The sequence below is a fragment of the Aulonocara sp. 'chitande type north' Nkhata Bay genome, linkage group LG16 (assembly GCF_057382095.1).
Source record: "Aulonocara sp. 'chitande type north' Nkhata Bay isolate Kocher_YH1m ecotype deep benthic linkage group LG16, A_spYH_male_GT1.1, whole genome shotgun sequence".
Lineage (NCBI taxonomy): Eukaryota > Metazoa > Chordata > Actinopteri > Cichliformes > Cichlidae > Aulonocara > Aulonocara sp. 'chitande type north' Nkhata Bay.
In genome coordinates this window covers 18,347,222-18,361,475 of record NC_141359.1, presented here as the reverse complement: position 1 = coordinate 18,361,475, position 14,254 = coordinate 18,347,222, and the positions used below count along the sequence as shown (strand labels likewise).

The following is a 14,254-nucleotide window of genomic DNA, read 5'->3' as shown; positions in this document are numbered from 1 at the left end:
ACTGTATTGCTAATTATATTTTTTAATTGATGAACCCATCAGTTAAATACTTAAAGATTTCAGCTCTAAAGGTAATCAACCACACACTGTGTTAAATCCACCAAATTCTTTGCAAAGCATCCGATGTAGCAGAATCCATTCAGAGGGTCGGTGTATATTTGTTGCCATATGTCTCCTTCCACTTATCTTGATCTGGTATTAAATGATGACTTGAATTATTGAGGAAAAAGGCTGTTTATTTTCAAAAAGCCGCAACCAGACTTGATTACTGCTAGACCTGCTCAATTGACAAATCAGTTAAATATATCTAACTAAGTGAAATAGGCTAAAAGATCTCAAAATACAACACAAGTAACAATCATGCCAGGTGGTGGCCGTGTGATGGTCAGGGGCTGCTTTGCTGCTTCAGATGTTGATGTAATCACAACTTCTGCTCTCTACCATAAAATCCTGAAGGAGAATGTCTGGCCCTGAAGGTCAAGTGCACTTAAGTTATGCAGCAGGACAATGAAGCATAAAACACACAAGCAAGTCCACCTATGAATGGCTCACAAAAAACAAAAATCAAAATCAAATTGCAATAGCCTAATTAAAGAATTAAAATTAAATCTGATTTCACATGACCTCAAATGGGCCGCTCATGCTTGAAAACCCTCCAATGTGTCTGAAAACAAAACATTTCCACAAACTGAAAGGCTCATTGTCAAGGTGTTGCTAAGCCAACAAAAACATGTGCATTAACATCTTTCCCACAATCTTTAATAATGAGAGGATAAAGTAAGAAATCGATGAATAAAAACTGTCCAAAAACTCAGATAGCTACCTTCTTCACTGAGGAACATCTGTATGTGGGTTAGTCAGCTATTTCCCCGGAAATTGCAGTTACCTTTGCATCATTACTGATCTGGGCGCCGCACAAGACAGCCCTACTGCAGCACACTTTATCAAGCGCAGCTGAGCTGCTGCAAGAACTGATGATAACCTGCAGCCTGATACTGCTGGCACACGAGACCCACACCTTCTCACACAAGCAAATTTAGTGTACCAGAAAAAGTACTGATTTTGTCTTTCCAATCTAATCTCCCAAGCTCATGTCAACTTTGGTTTAGGCAGAAAGCTACGCCTGATAAATTTATTTATCAATGACCTTTTAAAGAGTGCACACTCCATACCACCTGTATGTCTAGTGCCTTATAGTATCCAGGTTTGGCACTTGAATTTGCAGAGAGGTGCTGATTGAACCCTCAAGCCGCTTTGGGTTTAAGGTGATTGTTTGCCATGTCTCTCTGTCTCTTTTTTTTGTTGTAAATATTAGCACAGGGCTGATAGATGCTGTTTTAACAGTTGCGCTTTCTGTCTATGTCATAAGGCAGTTCAACACCACTACAGCCCCAAAGCAGCAGAGGAATGACACAGAGTTTGAGCCGCCAGAGTGCAGGGTTTGGCCTTGGATTAGAGATAAGAGGAGCAGTTTCTATGTACCGGTAGCCTACCATCAGACTTTCAATCCAGATTACGCAAAGAACAGAGGGCCAGCAACAGGAACAAAGATGTGAAGTGATATGGGGAAATTTGAGGAGGTTAAACACCAGCAGTATTCTTAATTAGCTTCAAAGGACTGGTGGCAGGCAGAGGAGATTCAGCAGTTCAGACAGATGATGCCCTTTGCCAACCCCCTGCTGAGGAAGAGACTGTTCTTCCTGAAGCAACTGCTGTTGCCATAGTAAAAAAACAAAAAAACCCCCACAACTCTCTGACACATTTTGACACTATACAAACACCATAATATTCAAAGAGGTGGTGAGTTTTGAGAGGGCAATGAACAACAATCAGATATTCAGAATATAAAACTGGATCACTGACCGCAGATATGCTGCCAATATCTGCATAAAACTCTGTTACATTATTCTATCACTGCATAATTACTACTGATGTATTAACATGTTAGCACTACCTTCATGTTGTACAAACATTAACTGCTTCAAACAGACTGAGTAGTTTCATTTATAGGAGGATAAACAGCTGCTGCTAATAAATTAATATTGTGGAGTAAAAGCTACTGAGCCATTCTACAAGGACACTTCTGGTCCCACCCAGGAACTTGAAAATATTCCATGCACAAAATACTAAAACACGCATTTTCTGTGTAAACTACTCTTGCTCTCCAACAAAATGTAAAGTTAGCTTTATAAAGTGGTTCCAAAATATTATTTAAAATACAAAATAGCTCTTGAGAACCCCAAAAATGACCTGTTGTCTTGTCCCAATTTCTTGATGCCCAAACTGCATGTCAAGAGGTAAAATTAGTTATAAATACAATTTTTATGTGGCTTTCATTTCTTCATACATGTCTCTTATAATTGTTAAACAATTTTATTTGACACCAACCTATTTTAAAGAACAGTAATTATGCATGACCCCATGTGCAACCCCGCCACCAAAACCTATTTAGCGTTTAAAAGGAAGAGAATAAACAGTGATATGACACAACAAACAGAATGTGATATGATCGGATCATGTGCGAACACCACGGGTAAAACAAAGGTCAGTCAGTCTTTTGTGTTTCTGTCCTGATCAGATCGAGACTGTCGCTCTAATCAATGCAACTCCGTTACAAAAATAACCAAAACAAGACAAATTATTTTCAGTTTCAGTTATTGATTCCCCCAGGGATCAATAAAGTATTCTGATTCTGATTCTGATTGTTTAGGTAACTCCATTTAGCTGGCATTCTTTCCTCAGAAAGCGCTAATTCTAGGTCTAGCACTACCATAAATAAAAAAAATTAAAAAAACTCACTGCAAATAAATGTTAAAAATTCAGTATATTTAAACCTTGTTATATTATTTTAATTAATAACAATAGTTTATCTCAAATCTCAAAAGCGTTTAATCTATTGCCTCTTTATAGTTTGAATTATAAAATGTATTTGAACAAAGACTTGTGTATACATTGTGAAAATCTGAAAGAAAGAATAAAAGGTGTGACAATTTGAAAAGTTGCTTACATTAATATAAATTAAGCCTTGTCTGAATTTGCATTGAATTTGAATGAGTATTCAGCATAATGATGACTATCTTTTACTTACATTAACTTGGTGGTCAGGATTATTTAATGAATATTTTTCAAAATCGACTTTTTCTAGTTTTGGTAAAGTAAACAAACTTTGTTTTAGTAAACAAGCAGCCCAATGATAGCACACATCATTTAGGCCTAAATGGTTCTCCACGAACGATCCAGCGCTTCCTCAGAAATCTATGAGTGGTGGCACTCATTTAAAAAAGAACATTTAATTGAGTTGAATGAATTTAAATTCTAATTAACATCTAAAATTACTAAATTGGCTCACGTATCATTTTTATATAGACAAACATATGAACGTACTCTTTCCAAGCCTACGGCTTAGATATAAACTAAGATATGTTAACAATACGTATTGACAGTAGTGTTTCAGTGTAAGGCTGGTTAAGTGTGGGTGAGTGCAGTTATCGTTTAATGAGCCAGTGGACCTCACAGTAGGTTTCTGAAATGACGTTAACGTTGATTAGCCGCAGCTAGCATGGGAGACGCCTATGAAATCGGGTGAAGTGCCAAAGCTTAGCAGCAGGAACCAAGCAGGGGTTAGGTCTTTGTTTATCAACTAATCATTAACTAAAAACAGGATGGGACATTTCTTTTACTCTCTTTTAATCAGCAGAGTCCCCCAGAAGAGAAAAACGGTAAAACGTTTCGCGGCTAACTAGCTAATTAGCCAAAAGCTGAAGTTTAACTGACGTCAACTACTTACGCATTGATAGTCTCCTGAATGAGTGTTAAAAAATATGCAGCGTGAATCGTTACTTATTGACTTTGGATCTGGACTGGCCATATTTGATTCGCAGCGATTTTCAGCCAATTTCGCTTCGATTTGTTTTTATTTTGCTGTAGCTTTCCATTAACTTCCTGTTTCTACCGTGTGCGCAAGGGGACAAAACCGATAGACACTGTTTGCGAAAAAATCGAGTGCAGACGTTTTGTAGCCCATGTTTCTGAAAGCCATACAAAAATATGGTTTTTGAAAAGTACAGTGATGAGGTAAGGTTTTGATCAGGTGTTCTAACCCACTATTATGTATGTTTATATATGTATATATCTGTAAATTTGTATATCTTTTGGTGTGTTAGTGGGGTTATAAATGCAAATACATTCAACAAAGGAAGAATTTATGATGGATGGGGCATAAACAGAAAGAAAAAGTGTTGACGATTAGTTATCAAATACTGGAAAGGGGTGGGATTAAATGAGCTTATGCTTCCTCCTACTCCCTTTTGAACATGCAAGCTATTTATAAGTATTATTGTTTTGTTTTCGTTTTGTTTTGCTCAGTTTTTGTGTCTCTCTTTTCTCTGTTGTTGTTGCACTATTTCAATATGTTCAAAATAAATATACAATACCATACCTCTGTTCTCCAGTTTAACAAAGGGACAATAAAGCAGAAACATTACCTGTCCTGATGTGTTATGGTGAAATGTGTAAGGTTTATATGGCCATAAAAATATGATGAAATAACAAGATTGTTTTTATTATAGCATAACATCTCCCCAAAATTAAAAGAACCTTTACGCTGAGTAAGCTAGTGAATGTTCACATGAACAAAGTTTTGCATTCTTATGTTTATTTAAGCAAGATATCTCATACCAGTTAACCTTTAGTATGCAACTAAGAGGTTGCAAAGTCCCCCATGTCTAACGTGATTATGGGCACAAATAATTAAACAAACATAAACAAGCACAACCCACAAAACATAACCTTGTGATTCCATTAAAGCATGTTGCAGTATTACTGTCTGGTGACTGACAACAAAAGCCTTTCTGGTCGTTTCTGGTAGCCATTTTAAGGTTGAGATTAAGATAAGATTGTACTATCTCAGCGGATGTTTTTACAAACTGCCAGCTCATTTAGACTACTGATAAATGTAGCAAAGCATGTTACCTTTGTCCTTCGCATGGGCAGGGTTTAGATTTTGTGCAAAACCTCTGAGATGTATTTTCAAGGTGTGTATGTTTGGAGATTTTTTTATTTTTGTGGACTAGGCTCTATTTATATGCATTTTAAAGGATGTGTAAATTTTATGTTTCTCTGAAACAAGACAGGCAAGAGAAAATTAAGCAATGTTTTCACTTCATTCCATGTTTTGTGTCTCAATATTGGAGTGGTTTACACATTCACTTAACAACCTAATGATTCCCAGTTCATTCGTAGGAGCAATTTTTCCTTTTGGGACTGCATCAGGAAGAGCATCTGCCATATCAAACAGGCAGAGATACCCAGTGTAGTAGCCATTAGTAGCTTTCTATTAGTTATTGTAGATTTTGTTCATGCATTGCATTGGGTATAATTAAATATACAAGTTAAATAAAAGTAAAAAAAAAATCTTTATTTCAGTTAGCTGTAGAGAGCTTGGCTGCATCACAGAGATGAATGTATTAAGTGCGCTTCATTCCTCAAATGTCACCTTTCCTTTCAAATTGCCTTATTTGCTGATGATTGTGGCTTTTTGTTTTCTGCAGTTCTACACAAGTGTGAATGAAACAGAGAATCAAAGTGGAAAGTGGGTGTGTGCATCTTTGTTGCCCTATTGTTACACTGGAACTCCAGCTGTACCTGCTGGTCTTTGAGGTTGTCACTACCTCAGTGAAGGAAATCTGTTTTCTGGGTGTTTTCTGGGTGTTACATTAGTGTGTAACACATGTGTAACACATGTGTATATTCACAACAGACTTGGCACTCCTTTTCATGCATTCCAAAATGCTTACATACTGTAAAATGTTAGTTTGATGAAAGTAGTTACAGAGCACACCTAACTGCCACAGGTATTCCCAGACTGCAGGAAAATGCTGATTGAACAATGTAATTTCAAATATTTTTCCATATTTTCTTTCTGTGTCATACACTTAGTCAGTTGGAAATATCCAGAGGAAACAATGAGATTTTAAGAAAAGGAAGTAACAAGTCTTTTTCGACGCATTCAAATACATGTAATATTATCAGCCTTTTATCACACAGAGCCCAGTTGGGTTAAGGTGTTGTCACTCGAAACTTAACTGGCAGGTAGCATTCCTTCTACTTCTACTCTATAACATGTTTTTAAATTCCAAATGGCTGAATGCAATTGTGGTAAATCTGAAGGTCAGAATGCCTTTCTGTGAATCTTTTGGTTTTTAACCTGAGAGATTATCATAGCACGGACAAAACTGCAGTATTGTTGGGTCAGGCTGCATATGTTGGCACTCTATTGACTGCAAATACAAAAAGATCAACTAATTCCCTTGCTGGTTTTGAGATCTACCTTTCCCCAGAGATTGTCTTTAGAAAATGCAGACAATGCTACAGCGTCATAACCTATTTTTTTTCCCCCAACAACAACACAAATGATCAAAAAAGAAAAAGAAACAAAACAAAAGTGCAGTTGAGCAACAAAATATTTGGGTGTTATGATAAAATAACTCTAACAAAACTCATACTTTATCTGTCACCAGCTGATAAGAGCTCAGAACAATGACTTTACACAACCATCATCACTGTGAGATAACCAGTCGTTTTTAAAAGTCAAGGATTGAAGCTGAATGCAACCAGGAAGTCTGGATGTTTCCGTTCTCTCTCTTTTGTAATGTATAACCTGGCTCTTTCCATCTCTGGATACATGTTCATGTTGCATATTATTTTAAAAAGATGGTTCAAGTTTATAATGCATAATTTGTGGCAACTCTTAACATTACCAACACTGAATGTTTAAGAATAGCCTACAGGCTTTCATTGTGATCAAAAGAGGAAAGATCAGTTGTGTTAGTTGTTTAGCTTTAAAGCAAATCCCAAGTAAAAATCAAGAAATAACTCCATTTTTTGCCGTCTTTACTCAATAGTTATTCAATTTGTATAGTATCTGTTCACAAAAGTCAACTCAAGGAACTTTAGATTGTAAGGTAAAGACTCTACAATAATATAGAGAAACCACAACAATCACACAATCAGCAAGTGCCTGGCGATAGTGGGAAGGAAAAACTCCCTTTTAACAGGAAGAAACTGAGAGCAGAACCAGGCTCAAGGCAGGGTGACCATCTGCCACAAAGGTTGGGAGTGAGGGGAGGGAGACAAAACAAAATAATACGCTATAATAATCTCCCACTTTTTATCTAAAATGTAAAACTGCAGTGATTTTACAAAAAGAAAAAACAAAACACAACAAGTGCAATAAGTTTCTATAAAAGTTTATTTTAAAGACAAATATTACCAAGTACAAAAATGGGGCATAAGGTGCATACAAAAGCATCGGCTTAAACTGACAGATGGACATAACAGGGTAAAATTACAATAACTAATGTATCTCATGGAAAACCTCATTATTCTCCATCCAGAAGAATTATCCATCGTTTCCAGTTCATTGACCATTTAGGACATGAGGCGATCATGGGCAGCTACAATAAGCATCTGCCTCCTTCCAAAGAACTTTACATGAGACACATTAGACTAAAACAACAGTCAATACATACAGTTCATCTGAACACACTAACATCATCAGTGTCGCAGATAGGACGCTAAGTCTTTTGTCAGTATCCCTGTCAGTGAGGTGGTTCAGAAGAACAGTCTAAGATCCAACAGACCACTTCTTCTCCAACTTTGAAATAACATCTGGCTCTTAAACATACAGAGTGAGGTAATAAATTACACATTAAATAAAAGGCTTAAATACGTTTCATCTGTGGATCACTTGAACTGAAAGCATTCTGCGTGTGACACTTTGGAGTGCAAAAATATAGTCAAGTGTGATGAGCACGCAAATGCTTTCTCCAAGATCAACACATCTACAGTCAAGACCACAAAGTAGACCAACACCATTTAGGCCTGTAGATAAAAATAGCTGCTTTCTTTTCTACCATTCAAATGTTTGTCCATGAATTTCATCAGTAGTAACAGCAGCAGCAGCATGAAGGCCTATTCAAAGAAGACACTTTTGTCATTCAGTTAACGAAAAGAGTCTGTGCGTCAGAGTTTATGTGGGCTCTACTGGCCCCAACCTCCGATGCCAAGCTCCTTCTTGTAGCGCTTGGTGAGAGAGTTAGCCTGGTCAGTGAGCTTGGACAGCACCATTTGCAGCCCGGTGAGATGGTACTGGAACTGGCTCTGCAGATTCTCGTCTTCAATCTCGTCTTCCTCCTCGGATGAGGCTGAAGAGAGGGAGGACATCGACATCGAGGAGTGAGAGCGAGTGACTTTCATGCTCTCTTTGCGCGTCTCGTCGGAGGTGCCGTGCCTGACTCCCCACTCGATCTCCCCGCGGATAGATTTAAGCAGCTGGTAGTAGCTGTACATGTCCCCCTCGTCCTCCTCTGATTTCAGAGAGCTCATCTGGCTGTCCTCATCCAGCGGGACATCCCGCAGCAGGCTGGGTAACAGGATGGTCTGGTCCATGTTCTTTACGGCCCCGATGAAGCTGTTCATGGCGTTGAAGAGGGAGTTTTTCTGAGTTGTGGTTTCTTGCAGCTGCATCATCATCATCTTGGCGGTAGTTGTTTTTTTCCTCCAAACGTGAAAGCAATGATCCGAATGTCTTGTCTCGCTTTCCTCTCTTCTGTGTGTGCCCAGCTGTAATACCGCGCTGATCGGCTTTACGCAGAGGCTGCTTTTCTGTTAATGCTCCAGCGAAGATTGGCTGCCCTCAAGCAATCATGCGACTTGCTCTGGTAGTCGTGCTCGGTTCTTGAGCTTTATCGCTCAGTTGCTTGCTCTTCTCGATCGTTCTGAAACGCGTCGAAAGCGCTGGGATATATACACACAGGTAGTTTCAAGGCGGTGCCACAACTTGTTTGTCGAGTTCTACCAAGAGTAATCGGACCCAAATGACCTGAAATGGCACAGAGCAGAGAACAGAGGTTTGGCGCTTTCTCTAGAAAAGGCGTGGCTTTATGTTGACAGGTAGACTAGAACACATTCCACAGTAAACCTCAAACACCGATGCAAAGCTCGAGAAAAAGCTCAAAATCGAGTTCAGACGTCAATTAAAGCCCAATACACGCGATGTTTCACGGTGCGTATTTACGCGTAACAATTTCATCCCAAACTTCACTTACTGTGCAACGTGCCGTCCTGTAAACCTACAGTGTACCGCTGTCTTCCGGTAAAAAAGTCGCTGAGATTACATCACCACATCCCACATTCTGTTCCGATGAAGCACACAGCTGAGGCACGTAGGGTGAGGCTGTAGCGTGCGGACCGGTATTATGAATATTCATTATCCAAGCCATCAGCCCATCACTTTGGTTTCCAGGCAAACCAATCATGACCCGGAGGCGGGACAAGTCCGAGTTTGACCAATGAGGAGACGGTAGTCGTGCAAAGAGCACAGAAGCAACACGTGGAAGAAGTCCTTTCAACGATGTATATTTATAGTGTAGTTATTGGAATCCTTGAGAGCTCGACCACGTAGTGCCTGTTTTCTGTATGTGAAAGACACTCCGGTAGAACTGGTACTAATGTAGAGTTACTGGGTTCATGATCTGGAGTAAAAAAGCACAGGCAGCAAGTCTACAGCAGTGACATCAGCAAATTATAAGCAGCAGTATAATAGAAGTATTCAGTGGTTCTTTATCTGTATTAAACGTTAGTATAAGTGTTTACTGTTGCAGGTGGAGGGGGTGTAGCCTGTGTTAAATACTTTATAAAGCTGGGTGTTTCAACGTTGGGGTGTGTCAAGTGCAAACAGTCATTACACAATTAATGCTTTAAGAAAGAGGGGGCAGTAATGTCCTGCAACATCTATCACTCAATTATCTTTGAATTTTAATTCCTTTTTCTCTTTGTGGATCAGGTTTTATTTGGTTTAATAGCACAGGGAAGTTGCCTGGTGTCCTCTTATGCTAATCATATACAGTATGCTTACAGTCTATAATACTGTCAACTTGTTTTTTCATAAAGCAATTTCTTTTTTTGGTGTATTTTGTGTACAAAATACCCATAATAGGCAGAAATACCATAGATACTGTGCATCTATGGCAACAAAAATGCAATTAAAGTAACAAAAAATGTGATTAGAGTACAGGTTTACTCGTTACTGAGTACCAGTCTCACACTAACAGAAATATAACAGGCCTGCTGAACTCCTCTCGGGGTAATTTAGTCCATAAACCAGGTGCAGCGCTGTCAAGGTTTGTGAGATTACGCTTAAAATCTGAACTGTTGCACCAGCCGGTTTCCAGCAGTGGTGGTGGGTAGCTGATTTTCGTCTGCCCTTCAGCTGCTGGTAAACAGGGGAACTCCCACACAGCCCCTGCATCAGAAATAGCCCAGCATTAGTACTTGATACACTAGGTGCACCCGGTGGGAGTCTGAAATCTGAGCTTTGGTAAACACTTCTGGCCAAGGTGAAACTGTACACACATGTTTTCCACATACCACCGTCAGCAAAAATAAAATTCCACCATGTTGACAGGCATTAAATCAAAATGTGTTAAATCAAAACAGGGATAAGCTCATATGAATGATGTTAGGATGTGTCGGAAGTTAAAGCACGGATAAAGGGGTGGCCTGAATCATGCTGTGTGTCTTGGAGATGATGTATGCGGGCACAGTTTGTTCTAGATTCTTTGTAAATGCATCAGCATTCAAGAAGTCTCACTCAGCAAGAATTGTGAGAATGTGAAGACAAAAACCTGTTTGCTGGGTTTCTGTCTCTCTGTGTTTCGTAATCTACCTACAGCTTCTCTTTGTTATGTCCCTTGTCATATCGTTTCCACCGCACACCCAGTGGTGGAGGAAGTATTACTAATACCAATGAAACATACTTAAAGTATAAGAATCAAACTACTCACTATGTAAGCAGAAAGGTTGTGTGTCATTATTCTATTGCTCTATAACATATTATTGATTCATACTTATTCATATTAAGCAAAAACCAATTTGTACTTTTTTAAATTATAATGCAAAGGTTAGCATGACAAAATATATTTCCCTGTGAAATGCAGTATGAGCAAAAAGTAGCATATAAGCATTAATGTAATGCTGCTTTTGTTTATTTTTGACTTTCACTGTACTCTGTGTTTTATCATCTGTTTCAGTGCCCTAAACATATAAATAAATACAGCAATATGCAAAAGTATCAAGCCAGCCTTCATTTCTTTATATTTTGCTAGGAAAATGAGAACTAGGCGCAGAGATTTATTGAAACGTGCAAACATGTATGGAAATACAGTACACAAGGCCAAAAGAGAGTCTGTGCAGCTCTGACAAGCTTGAAAATCAATAGTTTGACCACCTTTATTCTTCAACACAGTAGTCTTCAGGTAGAGATCTCTGACATTCTTTAACAATCCTTTTGTTCTGTTCTCTGTTAAAATGATCCACACTGCTTCAGTAATGTTGAGGCCTGTGTTCCGGGGAGGCCAATCCATGGCTGACAGTGTTCCTTTGTGTGTTTTTCTATTCATCTATGCCCTTTACTGCATTCTCAGTGTGTTTGGGATCATTGTCATTCTTATCATTGTTTATCTGTTGTGTTTTAAGCCTGACATTTCTTCTTTTTCCTTTCAGTTTTCCAGTTTCCTCGAAAATCTTTTAAGGACACTCTGCACAGCATGCCGAGATGTGTAAAACTGTGTTTTTCATAGTCAACTAAAAACATGGGGGGCCAATGATTTCTTTTTACAACATGCGACTAGTAACAAAGTGCCATTTCTTTGCTAAGTTGCCTCAACACTGGTTCATTCCTTGAGTTAGGTGCAATTTTTGTGCTTGAATGATTCATAGGTCAGTGTTAAATGGCTTAACAAACCCTGGAGAAGCCTGGAGAACTATCACTATCACAAATTAAAAGAAAGTCGAGCACCTTGGAAGGAAACTATAAAGAAAGGAGGGCGTCTCAAGATTTTTGCACAGTACTGTGCTGTAGAGTGAAGGCAAAATATTGAAGAAGTAAAAATGTGAATGCTTAAACAAAGGACCTTTTCTGGATAAAAGCAAATGTGCTTGGAGCCTTGTCCCTGTCCCACATCCCTCCCGCTCCAAAACTGCAAAGCCTCATGAAAACAAATGAACTAATCTTAGTGCTGCTTTGAAGATTAGCTGATCCCAGATCTAGTTAAGAAAAAAAAAAAGAAACAGGTCAGCAGAGCAAATGTGCACCCCTGCAGAGGAGAGATGTGAAACTGGAGCTGGCTTTGCTTTCTCAACAGACCTGTCAGTCATGGACCCCACCTCACTGAATTCCTCTATTCTACCGTGAAAGGCCTTTCCACTTGTCAGAGGACGTACCGCGCCTGAATGCAACAACCAAACCCGGATCAGTTCGGGAGAGTTTCTCGATTGTGTGTCATGTCAGGAGCTGAGCATCCACCGATTACGGCGGGTGTCATCATCATCCCCGAGGCTTCAAAGAGTAAGGGAGAGAGAGGAGATAGAGGAGGAGGGGGAGGTGGTTGGGAGATAGGGTTAGAGTGGTGTGCTGAGCTATAGGAACAGGCAGCTTGAGTGGGAACTCTAGTACTTGTCATCACAACTGCATGTTGCTGAAAAGTGTGAGGCAGGGGTGTCTGAGTTAAGCGGGGAAGCTTGAGGCGAAGCAGCAACAGCAATTAGAACAACAACAGCTGCGAGAACAACAGCGACAACAGCTCCCATCACAAACAGACAGGTGGAATGGGGCAGGCCTCCTATTTTACTTTATAAGACAGTAAATAAGGCGTCACCGTGGGGTGCAGACGGTAGGGTGTGGGTGTGGGTGTGTGTCGAAGCAGTCAAAGTAATTCCTGTTGTGGATTTAATACGATTTTTAATCAGCCATTTAAAAAAACCCAACTTGTCTTTCATACTGAACCTCGTGCGCCGCTTAAGGCTGGCAGCCATCACTGAGACAAATCAGGAGCAGCGTCCAATGTAGCACATTAGCATTTACGACAATAAATGGGAACCTTCTAATGACATAATGTTTTCAGGTAAGAAGGACTTCAGATACTTGTGATACCACGACAGGGGTTTGAAAACTTTACAACAATACTGCAGTGAGTGATTTCCCTGTTTTTGTACAGTTGTTGGATTTCATGTAATATTGTAACTTATTTGTAAATTTTAAGCACATTTGGACTATTTAGTTACCCCAAAAGAATTACGTTAACACGCATTTCAAAGCTGTGGACTTTTGTGTTTTTAAAAGGCCTAAAAATAATGAAGCTGTTTGAGCGTCAGGAGGAGAATTTCGGGATTGCTGAATGTATCAACACCTTGCCACAGTGACCTTGGTTAAGATTGGTTTTTGGTTTTCTTTTCAGATTTCTGCATCTTTGAATTATTGAATAAAACATCTTACTGATGACTGTTTGTTGTGCAATGAACTCTCTAAAGTCTGCAGAGTAAACTGAACAGTGCAGTCATAAAACCCATGAAAACAATGACGTATGTCCCCGGCACAGGACAATGCGACTGCTAAAGCTCATCGGAGGAAAGCCGTCCTCAGTTTTAAATATGTCACTGTGCTTTTCCGACTTTGGTAGCGTCCCGATGCTTTTGAGAAAAGTCTCTGCCAAACTACAATAACTAGGTCAAGTCAAGCTGCTTAAAAGAAGGCTTAAAGTGAGGTAGATGCAACTTCATAGGGAAAGAGTCTTGTGCACACCATCGCATTTAGGGGAAAAATAGGATGCGGCATGGTTATACTAAGCTAAAATGAACACAGTCGTAGCAGTTAACTTTTTTTTTCCATGATCGTTATTGCTCTAAACTGTTTAAGAGGGACATTGATTCAACTGTACGGTCATTTTGAGGCTTCAGGTATTGAACTTTATTGCAATACTCTGACCTAATTAACACAGCCCAACAAACGGGTTTTAAAGGATATTAAAAGAGACTTGAGGCTTTCCCACAGAGTCTGGTTATAATTTGCAGTCTGGGGGTGAGGGGGGGGGGGGGGCGTGGGTGGAGAGGGGCCCCCCAACAACTCCTGACCTCAGTAGTTTTCTCTGACCGCCCTGCTGATCCACCGCGCACTCAGAGCGGTCACATTTCCGTCCGCTGGCTCATTTCAGAAGGCAAAGACTCTAAATTCTCCTTATGTTCTGTGTTTTCTTTTTTCTTTTCTTTCTTTCTTTCTTTTTTTTTTTTAAAGTGGACTGACGATAAGCAGACTTATCTCCTCATAATTAGACCCGCTGCACTGCGCACACACCGACGCGCTCTGGAGCGGCGCTTTGTGTGTCTGCCGTGCGTGTGAGTAATAGCGCTTCCCCAGTGA

The 14,254-nt window shown here is 39.6% G+C and overlaps 2 protein-coding genes across 3 annotated transcripts in view; both read right to left on the bottom strand.

Annotated features, from left to right (window-relative positions):
- LOC147311295 (cyclic AMP receptor-like protein A) overlaps positions 1–3,952 on the bottom strand; it is a 53,033-nt gene extending 49,081 nt beyond the window's left edge. The window contains exon 1 of one of the 2 annotated variants that reach the window (XM_086266738.1): positions 3,788–3,952. In XM_086266738.1, coding sequence (XP_086122864.1) covers positions 3,788–3,868 — 81 coding nt within the window. In that variant the 5' untranslated portion in view covers positions 3,869–3,952. The remainder of the gene's footprint in view (positions 1–3,787) is intronic. The other variant, XM_086266739.1, reaches the window with a different exon arrangement.
- A 3,279-nt stretch (positions 3,953–7,231) lies between these two features.
- Positions 7,232–9,259, bottom strand: LOC147311294 (mid1-interacting protein 1-B-like). The gene is made up of 2 exons (XM_086266741.1): positions 9,108–9,259; positions 7,232–8,881 (listed from the first exon to the last, which is right to left on the bottom strand). Exon 2 carries the CDS (start codon positions 8,533–8,535, stop codon positions 8,041–8,043), a length of 495 nt encoding a protein of 164 aa, XP_086122867.1. The 5' UTR covers positions 8,536–8,881; positions 9,108–9,259; the 3' UTR covers positions 7,232–8,040.
- Between the last annotated feature and the right edge of the window lie 4,995 nt (positions 9,260–14,254).

Bases quoted from the DNA above. Each gene is read 5' to 3' on its own strand.
- LOC147311294 (XM_086266741.1), bottom strand. From the start codon at position 8,535: ATGATGATGATGCAGCTGCAAGAAACCACAACTCAGAAAAACTCCCTC.